Raw genomic sequence first — 16,780 nt, 5'->3', positions numbered from 1 at the left:
AGATGGCCTGGAGAGGTGACCCAGCCTGGTCCATGGATCTTTCTTCAGCTCAGCGGCAACAGTAAACGAAATAAAGGTATGGCCGCGTGATTAAGCGCTGTTTATAATAGTCAGCCTATTAAACTACGCATTCGTTTTAAAAAAAATAATTCAAAATCGTTGGCGAGTTGACACCGCTTGGCGCTGGTTGCCGTTCGTAATGAATAGGCTGAACGCGGGTACCGCTCCATATATGGGCACCCAGGTAACAGGACACGCCCAGGTAACAGGACACGCCCAGGTAACAGGACACGCCCACGTCCGCCTGTCTGTCGTGACGTGCCCGTCGAAACGACGTACGCCGAACATGAACTGAAGGTGAGTTGCATTTGAGATGTTTACGACGGCGCGGGCCTCTACGGTCCTCTTTAGCGGAGGTAGTACCACATTAAACGGGCTTAACGTTGAAAAGAAGTAGACGCCCGCCTGAATTCAGGAATTCCGAACTCCAGGAATTCCGGAACTCCAGAACTTGCTCGCGCGCCCAACTCGACCCCAGCAAACCAAAGCACGAGCTATTAGCATTTATATATAATTATTTGTTTTTACCTTTTATCTGTCCAATGGTGGCTGTAGTGACGTGTCTTTTACCTGCGTGGGTCCCTGCTGCAGTAATGCCAGAGCGTTCACCAGAATTCCACGGCTGACCACCACGCACAGGCCATTGGAAGAGGATGGACCCACGGCAGTTGTGTGAATGAGCGCTGTGGAAGATGACTTTGGGGGATTGAGGGTGTTGTTTACTGTTCACCTATTGATCCTTGGTCGTGATGAGCAAACAAGCGTATAATTACAGCGAAGCAAATGTTGTTACGGCAGGAGGGGATCGAGCCCCGCCTTCAGGGAATTTATCTGTTTAAAAAAAAAAGAAGTTTGTGTACGTTCGAGAGCAAGACAACACGAGTTGGTGTCATGCATGAGGAATTGTTTCCTGCAGTTTCCCGCAAATGTAGTGATTTGTCTCGATTTTCTCAAAAAACCTGTGCTGTCAGTGATAACCGTGCTGATATTGTAATATGAAAACACAGAATTTGTTTCTAAGTTTAAAAAATGACACGTCAATGACACATTCAAATGTGATCGTGTAGCTGTAGTTACATTTTAGTTTTATGAACATTTTAGTGTTATGAATACTATCTGTTATGATTTTTATTCTGGATGCATTTCCCCTTTGGTACAAATGGGTATTACAAAAATACATAGATTTTTATAACTCATCAGATGAATTGAAAGCCATTTGTTGGCTGAATCATGGAATGTTGTCTCGAAACAAGTTTTCGACTGGTGGCCCTTTGTGTATAGATATGGTGATCGGACTACTAGAGTACAATTCTAATTCTGTGTTGATTTGTCTCCTAGACACGGAATCGGTGGAATAAGACAACCCCTATTTAATGGAGTATTTCTGTCGTTTGTGGATGTAATTGTACATGAGGTCGTAACGTCACGCTGACCCCTGTCCAAGATTTCTGTAAATAATCCTGGTGTCAGCGGTGGGGTCCGTGGCTTCTTGTTTTCATGAGTGCCGCATCACACAGCCCACCTCCATGATGAAAATGTGCGCCGTGGCTTCTGCCGCCGCTCAAGGCCACCACACAATATACAGCGCGGCTGTATTTCTGGCGCACTTCGGCGTGCCTAAATTGGACCTCCAGTCGGACGCGTGACAGGAAGGACACGTACGGCCTCTCCCCATGAGTCAGGGGGTGGACGGTGGTGTCACCGGTTTTAATTCTACTGTAGGAGGGGGACTTATTTTTAGCCTGCTGTGCCGAACCCGCCCCGCTGTCACAGCACCACCGCCGAATATCTGTATGAATGAATGAAAGCATTTGCATGAAGCGTCCAAAGCCCACATATTAGTGAGGCTTATGCAGTGTGATATATTAACCATGCTCTGTGGTTCATTGAGATAAGCTGACTGTGGCATGGGGTCAGACATCATCGCCGCTAGTGGGACAGTGGGCAGAGACGATATGGAATGAGACATTCCTGTACAGAGATTAACGGCAACATCTGCTCCTGCACGAGATGAATTACCTGCTAAATACAGATGCTGTCTTATGCAATAGCACGATGTTAGTGTGTGTGTGTGTGTCCTGTGAATATTAAACAAGCTTTCAGCAGACAGTCTCTTGCACATGTAGAGCTGGACCTGCATAGTGATGCATGGAGCAGCGTGACTGTTGCATTGCATGTTGTTCTGCATAGTTGGCTCGGGGCAGAGGGCACACGCGTGTGAGCTTGAATACACACACACACACACACACACACACACACTTGGTGCTCACTGCACGCTTTTGTGTGACTGTCAAAGTGTCAAGCGCGCCCCTGTAAAGAATGAACTGCAGGGTCTGGTTGATTAAAATCCTCGTGAGTATTGATGACTCATCACCAAGGCGCCGGTTTCCTGCTGATTTATCAGCCAAGTCATTTACATGAAAGGTGACAAAATTGTTCATTGCCGTACTGTTTTTTTTTTTTTTTTTAATTCAACAATATTTTATTGATTTTAAACAGGGATATAATAGGGTAAACATGTAATGTTTCAATATATTGTAAATTTATATATAACCCCCTTATAAACCCTATAGCACCCACCCCACCCCTCCCAGCTTTACATGCATAAGAAAGGCTAGATACCAGGCATTTAAAGGAAAAAAAAGGAAGACTATGGAGCTGGAAGTTTTTTTGGTCCTGCATGGCAGAAAAAGTGAAAAGAAAACAAACAATTAAATAAGAAGGGAATCAAACTATAAATGTATATGAAAAAAGCGAAGGAAGGGCCCCCACACCTGTTGATATTTCAAGTCTGAATAATGGATCGAGAAGTGAATCAGTTCATGTCCGATGGGACTCATAATTAACCTCCACATCATCTAAAAACTGCGTAATTCTCAGCTGAATTTGTGCAATGTGACATCATTCTAAATTTGGCGAGCTGATTCTGTTGACTAATTCTTGCCGCGGTTGGACGTCCGCTGACCACTACCTTTTTACCACCTAATTACACAAGGATGTTTAATTGAGCCATTATCAGTCTAATTTACATATTCATGCAACAGTGGCATCCTGCTGCTGCAGCATGGGTATGGGTCAGAGGTCACAGTCACAGATCAGCAGATCTTTACTATAGCTAGGAAACTGTTGTCTACCACCACCACCACCACCATCATCATCACTTTTAATACTTTGATAGAAGCTGACAAAAAGAATAGTTAACGCTGAGATGTTAACGCTGTGTTAATTTGCTGCAATCTGCTGGTGCTTTCGTATTATTTGTAGTTGCTTGTTTTATGTTGGTATGTATGTAGTTGTCGTTGGACTGAGGATGGAGGATGAATCAGTCATACATTGACCTTTGCATCAGGTCCATAATTATGTGTGTGTGAATGTTTCTACATAAAAAAGGGGGAAAAGCTGCTCTTCATTCAATTGCAACTTATATTTGCATGGAGATATATTACACTTTGCTTGAATACATTTGACATAAAATGTTTTGCACCATCAAATAAGTTTTTTATCAGCATTATATTGTTTTTGGTGTGTGTGGTTGTTGGATTTGTCACAGTGGTGGGATGTTTTTTTTTTTTTTTTTTTTACTGATCGGCTTTGTCCGATTAAAGGATGAAACATATTATATGAAGCTCCACTGTCCAGCTGGACATTTCTGCACAGGACAAATGGGCTTTAAAACCTCAAAATAACTTCATCTTACACAGAATTGACAACGCCCACTTTTGCAGATTAGTTTAAATATGATATCATAGCTATTGCCTAATTTAACACAATTTTCTCAAAATGGCTTTTACCAAATTGATGCTGTTCAGATGCACTATAAATTAATAATAAAAAAAAAAAAGCAGTGAACAACACCAGTGTGGGAGTGGGACCATCCACTCCATCCTCATATTCACACCAGCAAAGTCGTTTGTCAAGTTGTCAGCACTGCAGCCATAGCCGAACATCAAAGGTGTTTCGGTTCACGCCAATTGACGCGTTGGCAGTCCGGGCAGGTTATTCTAAAAGAAGAGTAACACAGAAATAAAAAGTGGAGACGTCCTGTGTGTGTATTCAAGCTTCCTTTTCTCACATTTGGCCTGTTTTCAGATTGCATAGTTTATAGATTTTTCATACATGTGTGTGTATATGTATGTCAAGTATGTATATATGTATAAACACACATATACATACAGACATACTGTGGGTACGGAAAGTATTCAGACCCCCTTAAAATTGATCTGGCCATGGTTACAAAAACATTGCCAGGTACACACACACAGAGATTCTGTGAACCAATAAGCACTTCAAGGTCATTAATGATAATGTGACGACCCAAATGGGATTGTATTTCCATTTATTGACGAGTGAAGGTAAATGGCTAATTTTTATTCAGAAAAAATCAACAAATAAAACAGGAAGTTGCTTTCTGTTCTGTTGTTTAATCTGTTCAAGTCCATGTTAATAATTGCTTGGATGCTTCAGCTATATTATACATTTCACTTCCTTAGGTGAGGACCTCTCAGGACTCACAAAAGCTTCTACTGTGATGTCCATTACAGTATTTATTCTGTAATATTGAGCAGCCCTGACCTGATTTCTGAGCGCATACCGTGGAATCTGGTACCAAACTGTCAGCAGCAAATCCTTCAAATCCAGCGAACTAGGGATACCTTTATGGTTCAGTCTAGTCTTTCCAGCATATCAAACAGATGCTTGGATTCAGACCGAGACCATCCTCTGCACCCCACATGTAGCAGTGGACCTTGTCCGCCCTTGACCCTGTCATATATTTCTTTCCTTGGACCACTTCTGGTAGGTCCTGACCACTGCAGACCAGGAACCTCCTACAAGTGCAGCAATTTTCGAACCGTCACAGTTTGGTCCTTGTCAAAGTCCCTCAAATACTTACTGTTTTTCAGTCCAAATACACTTTTCAAGTTCAAAATGGTACCTTGCTGACAGGTGCCATTGTAAAGAAATAATACGGTATTATTGGAAATAATATTATTCACTTCACCTGTTACATTTTTTTTGAGAAAAAAAAAAAAGTAATCATAAGTACATAAATGGAAACACAAACGCCTTTATAGTAGTCTTGAATCCTTACTCCAATTTACCAGATGTTAGTCTTACGATAATATATTGTGTTGTTTTCTTTCCATCCCGGATATTTGTGGAAATCAGCTCATCCACCAACATCAGCTCCAAATATTTATTTGGCTGATTTGGTCTCCAGTCTAATATCATGTTCATCACCGCAGCTGAAAGGCAGGTGACGTGTGACGCAACGCTGCTGTAATCCTCACCGTGATGGGACGGCCCTCATCCCCCCGCAGACATCGCTCATATGCCTTTAAAACCACGAGAGCCCATTTAGGCAGAGGCGCATTATTGCTGTTGTCTGCCTGTATGTCGACGTGTGTGTTTATTTGTAGACGTGTGCATTCCAATTCACCCGCAGCTCTTTGACGGCAAAAAATCCTGCCATTTTCATGGCTGACACACTGTCAGCATAATCCAGCGGTACAAGCTGCTGTCGAATAAGTTCATTTCCAGAGCTCCTATTGGCTTCGCGCCCCAATCCCCACTGTTCTGACAACCGATTACACGTTCCTGATTTTCCCCCTTTCGCGTGGGACAGAGAGTGAATTTGGGATTAAATTATTATTATTTCTTTTTTCTTTTTTTTGCCATGACCGCTACCGTACGTGTGGAGAAGTGGAACTTCCTGCCACGTCGGGTTCTACTAAATCTGAGGAGATGTTCTTTTGGTGCCCTCCTGCAGGGCTGGTGCTGGAGCACGGAACGCTGGTGTTTAAGCCGCACTGAGGGATTAGAGAGAATGGAGAGGTCTCTGCATTATCTGCTCAGGCTTAGTAACATAATTATCCCTCCGCAGCGTTTTCATTAGTTTAATGTTTAAAAGTCCTTTTGGAATTATGTAAGAATAGCAAAATGTAGCGAGATTTTTTTTTTTTTTTTTTTTTGGTCGAGTAGTGGTGGTGTTATTGTTCGGCTGTTGGTCGGCCGAGTCCGAGCTGCGAACGGGATGTTGACGCAGGTCGGGGGGAAATGGACCACGCTTTAACCAGTGTCTTGTAGCGTGGACCAATCAGGTGGACAAGATGAAGTACAAGAAGTTCATCACCATCATCCAGGCAGCTCTGGGTATCGCTCCCCTCAACAAACGGGAGCTTCTCCCCCCGCCGAGACGACTCTGGAAACCGCCAGAGTAAGTCTGTCTGTGTGCGTCTGTGCATGTGATTACAGGGAATTTCAGGTATTTGTGGGATTGAACATTTTTTGATAATAACATTACATTTAATAACAACAGGAAAAAAGAGAGGGTGCAGAAACACGCATGGAGCATTAATGATGCTCTAAGTCACGCAGGTTCACCCAGGGGTCACCTTGGTATGAAGTGCAATTCTGAAGTTTGCTGTAATTAACGCGCAGAACCATTGTGCATAAGCAGCTTTGGGCCACGGGGTCTCGGAATCGTGTGTAACAGGCAGGTCGGCAGGTCCGCAGCAGCAGCGTTTTATCATGCAACATATTCCGTGTGTATTTTTAATATGACTGAGGGCGAACGTGTCTCATGTTCAGCAAAAATCACTAGACTTTTTTTTTTTTTAGACAAAAAAAATAAATATTAAATATACGTATGTATGTTTTTATATATATATATGTGTGCTGAAAATGGTCATTTGGTTTTGTGAATTAATTCTAAACGGTTAAAAACCTCTACGATGTACTAACTGAATGAGAAGTTGGCCATTTCTGCAAAATCCCATTTTCATTGATTATAAGTAATATTCTAGTAAATCAGGCACGGTTCCATTTCACTTTAATGAATGAGGTCTGACTTTTATTATTCTAATTTCTGGAGCTGTGTACGAGTTCAGCTCAGCCGTGTTTCGCCACCGTTTGCTCTTGGCTGCAATGTGGCCGGCCTGAAAGGTTACTGTGGGGGTCGGAGTCCTTCGGCTCAGCCTGGCAAGGGACACCAGGCGTGTGTGTGTGTGTGTGTGTGTGTGTGTGTGTGTTTGTATTTTGAACTGCGTGCATATTGCCTTTCAGGGACCCTTCTGGATAATCATGCAAATCTAATTTGTACACGACACATTTATGACGTCAAACCCCCATGATATAAATACAAGAGTGTGTGTGTGTGTGTTTCTTCTCATCACTCACTCTATTATTGTCGCCACCACGTGCTCAGTTTAAGAGGGTCCCTGTGTCTCTATTGGTTCTCCTGTTCTGCGCATAAATTGGCGTTCGAGTGTGTGTGTGCATGTTTGAAGTGCACCTGTTGTGTGTGTGTGTGTGTGTGTGTGTGTGTGTGAGTGCGACTCGACTCGTAGGTCTCACAGTGGCGGCGGCAGTAACAGCGGCTGCAGCGCACAATTAACCGCCGCTCTCCGCTGGTAGCCCACAGTCCTCCTCTCTGCCCTCTCCTCCCTCTCCCTCTGCCTCTCCTCCTCCTCGTCCGTCCGCTCTCGCTCTCCCCCGTCCTCGCTGCCTTCCTTCCTCCTTCCACTCCTGCCAGCATGCGTCTGGGGATCTCGTCCTTCATCACGGATATTCTCAACACCTCCAGCTCCCTCTGCTTCTGCTGGCCGGAGGGGAAGGTACTGGCACTTGGTCCGGGTCGGGCTTTCGGATCTCACCGCTGGGTGACGTTGTTGCTGATGACTGCTTTTGCTCTCTCTGCTTCAGTGTGTGTGTGTGTGAGTAAGTGAGGACAGTAGACCCGTAAAGCGTCCCAGAGAGATGGAGATGCGTGGAGACACTTCTCCTCGGTGTGTGTGTGTAAATGCAGGTACTTTATAGCGCTCGGCGACGTGCGTGCGATTGTGGACCTCGCTGCAGAAGTCCTTCAGAAGAGTGCTTCTGATGGTCATGGTCCGGGTGTGTGTTTTGGTGTGAGGGTGTCAGTGCAGATAAGTTTATGTGCACCTGGTGAATATTGAAGGCAGGGAGTCTTACGGGAAGTGTTAAGTCTTTGCGTCTATCAGCGTATAGAAGTGTTTGTGCTCATTTTCCTGCTCTGATACCCGGAATGTCATGCCGTGTGTTCTATTGTAGGCATTTGTCTTTTATTTTTTTGTGTTTATGCCCCCACGTCCGCTTTTCCGAACCACACACCGGCGCAGGTGTCCACTTCCAGCCGTGCCCGGTGTGTGATGGATATTTCCAGGGATTGAAAACGTGTCTGATTCCACACGGGGTGTCGCCTCGGCACTTTAGGGCTTGGGGGGGGCGATCCGTGTGTTTGATTTTTCTTGCAGAGTTACAGCGTCTCTCCTTGACCTCGGCGTTGGAAACGTGAGCGCTGGCAGTCACTATATCAGTGGCGGCTGTGTGGCGTTCCCATTTTCCTTTGTTTTGTTTTTTTGGATGATGTGCTATAAAAAGCTCGTAGAAAAAAGTCCGGAAGCGGCGTTTGAAGTCAGATTTCGTTTTTACTTTTTATAATAAATCGTACTGCGTGCCGCTGCCAGGCGGCTGAGACGTTTTTCTCCTTCCTACTCAGCCACCCCAGTCGCACCGCGAGACGACCTCCTCAGATTAATGCCGCTGTATTGATTAATTGTGCTGCGCAGATCTATGGCCTGATGTAGTCAGGCACCTAAAGCCGTTCATCTGTTTACTCACTCGGGCCAATTCGTCCTCTGTCACCGGGGACCTGGCATCGCGGAATACCCACAATCCTCTGCCTGGGGGGGGGGGCGTCATTGCCCATTTGTGCACATTTTATATGAAGCACCCATCGACCCAGTTCACAAACTACAGAAGACATCCATTGGCCCAGGGGCTGTTTATATAAGGAAACCTTTATTTGTGATTGGTCAAAGGGTTTGATAGATTTTATTGACTATGACTTATTATGTGCAATTAAAATTATTTTACAGTTTCAAATAACCAGACTGCTGGGATACTAAGGCTTGATTATGAATATCAAAAAACTGTTTAAAGAGCTGTTTTCCAGATGAAGTGTTTTATACACCAATCATCCATAAAAACGTATCAGGCAGCGGGTGGGATGTAGTATTTCAATATTAACTCCAATTCAATCAAACTTTAATTATATGGCACTTTTTACAATGTACATTGTCACAAAGTGCCCACCAAATAGAACGATGCTCAAAGCCCCAAGTGAACAAGCCAGAAGCAACAGTGGCGAGAAAAAAACCTTGAGAGGAACCAAGACTCAGCAAGGGGAACCCGTTCTCTTCTGGTAAGTGCTGGATTACAATGAAATACATCCAAAAAAATGAAGGTGTATGATGAATTGGCATCCAGGTAGTATGTTAGAGTGCCAGCAGGGGACTATCAGATGGGGTCAGCAGAGGGCCAAGTAGCACAGTCCATGGAGGTCGGCCACGCCACATAATCATTCCCCAGGCAGGGTTTACCATCCACAGCGGAGTGAGAAGAGTTTTAGTGATGAGTTAGCAACGGCAACTGAACAGAGAACTAGATATTTCCGGCGCCACTAGCTACTGCAGCATTACTAATGAGTGAGGGGAGTGTTGTTAGCCTGGATTTAAATAACATTTACCGTGTCTGAATCCCGTACATCCCTTGGAAGATTGTTCCAAAGATTTGGGGCTCTATAAGCAAATGCTCTGTTTCCAGCAGTGACTTTGTGTACACGGGGGTCAGATCTGCAGCTCTTGTGGGATGTTCAGGACCAAAAGTGATACAAGGCAAGGCTCATTTACGGACATGTTGTCCAAACCAAGGACAGGTACTGTAGCTCTTTTTTTTTCTGAAGAACATGTCAGAATCGTGTCAGAACATGAATCACATTTTCTTTTTTACGCCACGATCATTTTCTATAATTGTGTTGTAACCGGGTAAATTCTTACCCAGTTTAACCTCCAAATTTCTTCTGCTGTCCAGCTCCTCGCTGATCAGTGTGATCCATCAGCACCCCGAGCACACTTCACAGCATGTTTCCGATCCTCGAAGACGGGAAGGGTTACGCTGATCGGAGGTGATGTGGGCCTCGGGCCGTCAGTGTGTGTCAGGACAGATTGGATGGGCTGCAGATCACTGGCCAACCCGTCTGCTCTCTGAAAGCTTAAGTATCGATTAAGGCTGGGGCAATCAATCAATATGACAAAATGTATCCTGATTCCTCACCTTGTCTTATCTTATCAATACACTGGAATCCAGTATAGATATGTGGAAGGTTTTCATCATTATTTACCCCTTTCAACCCCTAATATGAATGAGCATTTGAGTGATGAACGGTTTATGTTGGAGTTCATATTTATATATTGTGATGTCATCATAAGTGGGGCAGTGGTTGGCACGGAAACAGACTTGTAATCGGAAAGTTGCTGTTTCGTTGTGTCACCATGTGCTGAGCTGCAGTGTTTCACAATGACAATAGCTTCACTTTAACATGTGGCTTGATTTCGATGTGCAGGTCAGGCTTGAACTCTGGAGTTGGATGAACTTTCTCTGTGTGTGTGTGTGTGTGTGTGTGTGTGCATGCGTGTTCGCCTGCCACCGAGGCTGAAGACCTCACGGCGGTATATCCACACTGCAGCGCGAGTGTGTGTGTTTTCCCCCTCAGAGCCTATGGCATGGCCTGTTTTCTTTTTAGTGGGGGGTTGGATTACTCTCGTGTCTCCTAAGCCCCTTGTTAGGAATAACTACAGTGATTACGCAACATTGTCAGAGACATGAGCGCATCATGTGCATTTTGTGTGTGTGTGTGTGTGTGTGTGTGTGTGAACGTTTTTATCCAAATAATTACAGCATTTTATCATCTTCCATCTATCAGTTCTTGATAGAGGATAAAAAAAGTAATTAAAACATAATTATTTATGGTGCTTGAAAGAAATGTCACCCACTTCAGCGCCGGAACCCCTCATAAAGCCTCTACACCCATGGGCTGTTTTGAGCGATGGTGTTTTATCTCTGCATTATTACAGAGTTTGCACGTTTTTACACACTTGCAAGAGCATGCAGTACTTCATGCACTTGGGTCTCTCAGTCTGTCACCTTCTGAAGGAATTTCCCCATCCAGCGTCTTCACTCTGCTCATCTGGCAGTTGTGTAACCGGAGCCAGGAGCCACAAACCCTGCGACCTTCTGCACTCACTCCAAATGGTTCCCGCACATATAGCGCATTTTTAACTTTAAAATTGTGTGGTTAGCACTCTGGGGTGGCACAGAGGTGCTGATTCACGAATAGGGAGGTGCCAGATATTAATGGGTTCCATTTATTTCATGGAAATGAATTTATTTGTCTGTGTGTGTGTGTGTGTGTGTGTGTGTGTGTGTGTGTATATATCATGCTTCGTCATACTACATCCTCTCATACCCCTAAGTGCCCTTTTGCTTTTCTGGTGTATATTTCCATTTCTCCTATCCCCCCCTTTGCCGTAATTTGAAGCAATGAATAATAATTTAATCCAATTCAGCACTGCAGGTGCAGCATCAGTCCACAATCATTTTGAGATCAAAGACTTGATAGGTGAGTTTAAACAGTGGGGAAAATTACATTAAAGGTCCCCTATTATGACATTTTTTGCTTTTATATCGGTCTTAGTTGTCCCCTAATACTGTATCCGAAGTCTCTTTCTGAAATTCAAGTCACGCAATGAGATTTCCCCAGGGAACACCGTTTTGGTGTCTATAGCTTTAAATGCTAATGAAGAAGAGAGAGGCAGAACGAGGAGGAGAGAGGCCTATAGAAGTGAGCGGGCATTTAGCGGAAATGATGTCATGACTGAACTAAAAAAACACATTTGTGCTCATTTTTACATGTGAAACAATGACGGTCAGTGGAGTTACCTTTTTAGGGGCGGTGTGGGCGGACAAAGCAGTGAAATGGGAGGTAACCTTTCCCCTTATGATGACATAAGGGGCAAATTGCAGAGCTGGTCGATTGAGCTGCCACTGTCTGAATGGCCAAAGCACTCTTTACACCTGTCACCATTTCTAGCCACTGCATGACCACAGACAGACTAGGAGAACTCATATTAATGTTAAATAATCTCACAAAGTGAAAATTTCATAATAGGGGACCTTTTTTTAATATCAACCGTGATGTTAATTAGTGGACCCGTCCCCCCGCCACACTCTCTTCCTGCTCATTTTCGGTTGTATCTCGGCCGTGCAGAAGTGTTAATTAGCTGGTGCCAGATGGAGCTGGTGATGGGAAGGAGCACATTAACGTTTGCACTGCCTGTCAGGGCCCAAAAGACTTTGCTCATGTCCTCAGACTGCTGGAGATCTGGATCTACACTTACACCATACTGAGCCAGAGCCAGAATGACGGTTCGTCCAGTCTTTTTTTTTTTTTTTAGAACTGTAATCACTAATGTTATGAAATTAAATTATAGGATGAAATTAAAAAGTAGGATTGGGCCTGTGATTAATAAGGTATATCTCTCAATATAAATAGATTTATTTAAATTCTTATTCATTTACAATTAAACATGTATTTTGGTTGATTCTTGCCTTTTTTTCACTGATGGTGCAGTGAAAACTCACACGCTGTGCCGAAAAATATGACTTTATAAAAATATGTGCACATTATATTTGTGTTTTGAATACCTTTTTAAAGAAATTGAAGTCTGAGCAGAGGAGTTATTTTTCACTTTCTTCATCAAACAGTCAGTAACACTGTTGTTTTTTTTTTACACAATTAGTCAAAATACAAGATGTCTGGAATTAGCATAACAGTGATTGGGGTGGGGCCCGGCACACGCCGGTGATGTTTGAGCCAGCGCATTTTCTTCTCCAGTCGAAAAGTCAATATGTTGATGGAATTTAACGAGAACTGACTTCACATGGTTCACATTAGCACTATGTGGAATGTACACTCCTATCACGAATTCCCATGGTTACCCACTAGGCCACTACCACTCCTGCGCCATGACCCGTTTTGTGAACATATGAACTTGCACCTGCGTCCTCCTTCCTCAGTGCAGCGTAATAATGATGTTTGTTAACATGGCCCATATGCAAAGCTGTACTTCCCAGTGCCATGCATGAATCCCTAGGATTATGGGTGGGGGAAAAACTGCTGTTTGGGTCATGCATGTCCAACAGCATGCTGTGAGTCAAGTGATAGCAGTGGTGGCCTAGCGGGTAAGGCAGCAAGACTCATAACCGAAGGGTTGGGGCTTAAAATTCCGAACGTCAAGGTACCACTGAGGACACCTTGAGCACGGTACCGTCCCTGGGTGCCTTTCATGGCTGCCCATTGCTCATAAAGTGTGATTGGTTAAATGCACTTATTTTTTTTATATGTGCACCATATGATGTGCTATTCTGTGTATGACAATGACAATAATATCTCACTTTAAAGTCAAATGGTGATACATTGGAAACTATACAGCCTGTACAGCAGTAGTTTAACCCATGCGTTCCATGTACTGTCTTGACCAGGCCAAAGTATTACTGAACTCGTTAGAATTCAATTATTTTATGCAGCAATTATCCACAATTAAAAAATGTGGCCGTCTGTAGTCTTCTTTTAAATGTGGAAAATGTCTGTAAAGGGCTAAGGCGTTTTAAACACTCAGCTTGCTGTATTTTTAGGTGTAACAGGGCGGGGGTTGAAAGTGTCACGTCCGTCCCGCTCTCCTCGCCCTGCTGAATCACAGTGTAGTGCCCAGAGGTGTTTGGCTTCCTCAGCAGGTTGCCTTCGCTGCAGTATCCATAATCAAGGACGAAAATCTGACCTTGACTGCCAGCGATGTTGTCCCTCATACGCAGGGCAGGAAGATGGCTTTGACGTCATATTTGCCTTCTATGGCAATCCCTTTAATGTCAAGAGTATCGTAAATGACTTATGAGGGTCTTACCGTGTAGGGTGCCATTAATTTCTCCCTCAGAGGCTACTTGAATCTATAAAAAGGTACAAACTGCCTCAACAGTGGTGTGGGAGAGGTGTTGTCATGTTTGTTGTGATAGATCTGTATTTCGTGTCTGTCTGGTTCATTTTTCCTACATTAGGAGTTATGGGACCTGGACCTCAGCCAGGAATATGGTAATAAAGACGACCCCCCCCCCCCCTTCTTCCAGGATATCTTCCCCTCATTTAGGTTTTTGATGATGGTGTTGTAGACTCCCATAAGCATTGAGCTGAGCTTAGATGAAAGGCCTAAGCTCAGAAGGTCATTTCATATAATTTACGTCACTTTTTCCTGGAAGATACCAAGACCTGGTAGGACTTTGAGGAACTGCCCTGGATTGTTGTGACCGGTTAATCCAGGGATATGCCAGCGCTGGCGATCTAGGAGTGGTCCTGAGCTGTCTGTGTAGGAGAGATGGGCAGAACAATAACTTGAGTTTAAAACTTTGTTTCTTAAAAAAAAAAAAAAAACAAGGGACCTTTATACCCCATAGTCCTTGAATGTTATAGCTGCACTTTGACTCGTCCATAATGACCCGTAACGTAATCTACGCGTCTTGCGCTGTTGTCTTGTCTCGCTGTTTGGGCTTGTTAGTTGCTAATTGATGAGCCTCTGCGGTTGCAGCTCTTGTTTTCTGCCCCGAAGTCATCAGGGTGGAGGTGTCAGGTCAGGGTCAGCCCCTGTACTGAGCGGGCACTGTCAGCCTGTCTGTGACACTGTCAGCTCAGTTCACAGGGACGGTCACATTAAACATGCATGCAAACACACTTCAGACAAGCCCGTACAACTCATCACTAGACCCTCTCTGACACAACTTTATATTAAATATTACATCTGTGCATGCCTGTCATAAAAACGCACACCTAAAAAGTCACTCCAGTTTGCATGCTGTCCGACAGTGAGACTTTTCTAGGTTTTATGTCTTCTCTACTTATACCGTGGTGGCTTAGCGGACTCATAAAAGGAAGGTTGTGGGTTCAGTGCCACTGAGGCCCTCTTGATCAAGGTACCGTCCACACACACTGCTCCCTGGGTGCCTGTCATGGCTGCCCACTGCTCACTAAGTTGATGGGTTAAATGCAGAGGACACATTTCGTTGTGTCACCGTGTGTTTCACAATGACAACCATTTCACTTTCGTACCTTCATCACACTCTCAGTCTAAACTCTCATATCAAATACCTTTTAATTAGTGGCTGCACGGTGGCGCGATGTGGCCTCACACCTCCAAGGTCGTGAGGTCGAATCTGGGCTCGGCCTTTTCATGGGCAGAGTTTGCATGCTCTCGCTGTGTTGACAAGGGTTTCCTCCAGGTTCTCCGATTTCCACCCGCTGTCCCAAGGCATGCACACTTGGTGAACTGACGACTCTCAATTGTACGTCGGTAATGATTGTTTGCTCCCTTGACTTAAAGATTTACGCTCCAGCTTTTGACTTTTGCGCCACCTGAGATGGCTGCATCTGAGATCGCTGCAACGTGATTAAAAAAGAACCCACTTTATTTCTAGCTGGGACAAAATGTGAGATTTAGTGACACGAACTCTGCAGTTTTAATCCCGTTATATATAACGATGCATGTGAACTCTTATTACACTTATTACATCGCGCACTACATGTAACAGCTTTGTAAGGTCCCCTGAACATCACACAGGGAACATACCCTTAGGGGAGTGTATGTTGTGTGGATGTAAGTGTGTTCAGATATGAATATGAATATGCATGTATACATGGCTTGTATATGAGGTGACATATGTTTGTTTATGCACCTGTGTGTGAATACATGCAAGTTCCTCAGCATCCACTGGGGTCAACTGGGAGCGCGATGGAAGGAGATGATGTCTTTGGCAGCTGAACTGTCGTCAGAGGCGGATCGCGTTACTGCAGTCGCCGTCCTGTACCCCGGCTCCCCCTGTCACTTCAGATTAGAGGGCGCTCGGCAAGGCACTGTGTTCATGCGCCGCATGTGGCAACCGCCGCCACAGACCCACCCCCGGCTGCTGCCTCGCTCGCTCGCGCTCATGTCCACCCCCCTCCCGCCTGGCCCCCATCTCACCCTGTGTCCCTATCCATCCTGGATCTGTTCACACGCACATATTTTAATCTGTCCTGAGAGCTCTGCAAGGAAAATGCAATGGATTGTGGGAGATCGACTGAAGGATTTATGATCGCTGCCTGTCGCCAAGCCCAGATCAAAGTACTGAAGCAGTGGGGTAGAATGATTTCTCTCACTCTGAGTGTGTAGATATGTTCCTCTGGGCATGAATGTCTCCATGTGTGTGTGACATTTTTATATAAGATCAAGTTGAAGTTGAGCTTTATTGTCATTTCAGCTACATGCATGTTAGACAGTACATAGTTTCTCAGGAACCTGGTGCTACATGTTACTTACTGACATAAAGTGCACGTGTGCGACTCAGACAAACTGGGCAAAAAGTGCAAACGGGACACAGGCAATAGTAGCAATGTAAACATAGTAAACACAAATACTGCTGTACAAAATGGAACAGTGCAACTATAGAAAATATTACAGATAATATATACTGTAAATATATAGATAATAAGTGTGTGTGTGTGTGTGTGTGTGTCAGTCCAAAGTCCCCGAGTGTTCAGGTGTCTGACAGCCTGTGGAAAGAAGCTATTGCACAGTCTGGCAGTGAGGGCCCGAATGCTTTGGTACCTTTTTCTGGATGGTAAGAGTGAGAGTTCTTCACAATGCTGTTGGCTTTCCTGATACAGCGTAAATGTTGTAAATGTCCGTTATGGAGGGAAGGGAGACTCCAGTGATCTTCTCAGCTGTCCTCACTGTACCATGCGGTACAGAATGCTGTCAATAGTCACTCTATAAAACGT

The 16,780-nt window shown here is 44.4% G+C and overlaps 1 protein-coding gene across 7 annotated transcripts in view; it reads left to right on the top strand.

The window, feature by feature from the left end:
* The first annotated feature begins 59 nt into the window (after positions 1-59).
* Positions 60-16,780, top strand: part of tjp2b (tight junction protein 2b (zona occludens 2)) — a 57,577-nt gene continuing 40,856 nt past the window's right edge. The window contains exon 1 of one of the 7 annotated variants that reach the window (XM_028995058.1): positions 60-76. Coding sequence is in view for 2 of the 7 variants with exons in the window: in XM_028995050.1 (XP_028850883.1) it covers positions 6,168-6,274 (107 nt within the window). In the remaining 5 variants the exon portion in view is untranslated. Of the gene's footprint in view, positions 77-282; positions 358-6,073; positions 6,275-7,486; positions 7,674-16,119; positions 16,141-16,780 lie in introns of those variants that run through there. The other 6 variants (XM_028995057.1, XM_028995059.1, XM_028995050.1 and 3 more) reach the window with 6 other exon arrangements.

Source organism: Denticeps clupeoides, chromosome 11, assembly GCF_900700375.1.
Source record: "Denticeps clupeoides chromosome 11, fDenClu1.1, whole genome shotgun sequence".
NCBI classification, from domain to species: Eukaryota; Metazoa; Chordata; class Actinopteri; order Clupeiformes; family Denticipitidae; genus Denticeps; species Denticeps clupeoides.
Note: the sequence above shows the minus strand (reverse complement) of the source record. Positions and strands in the feature narration are given on the sequence as shown.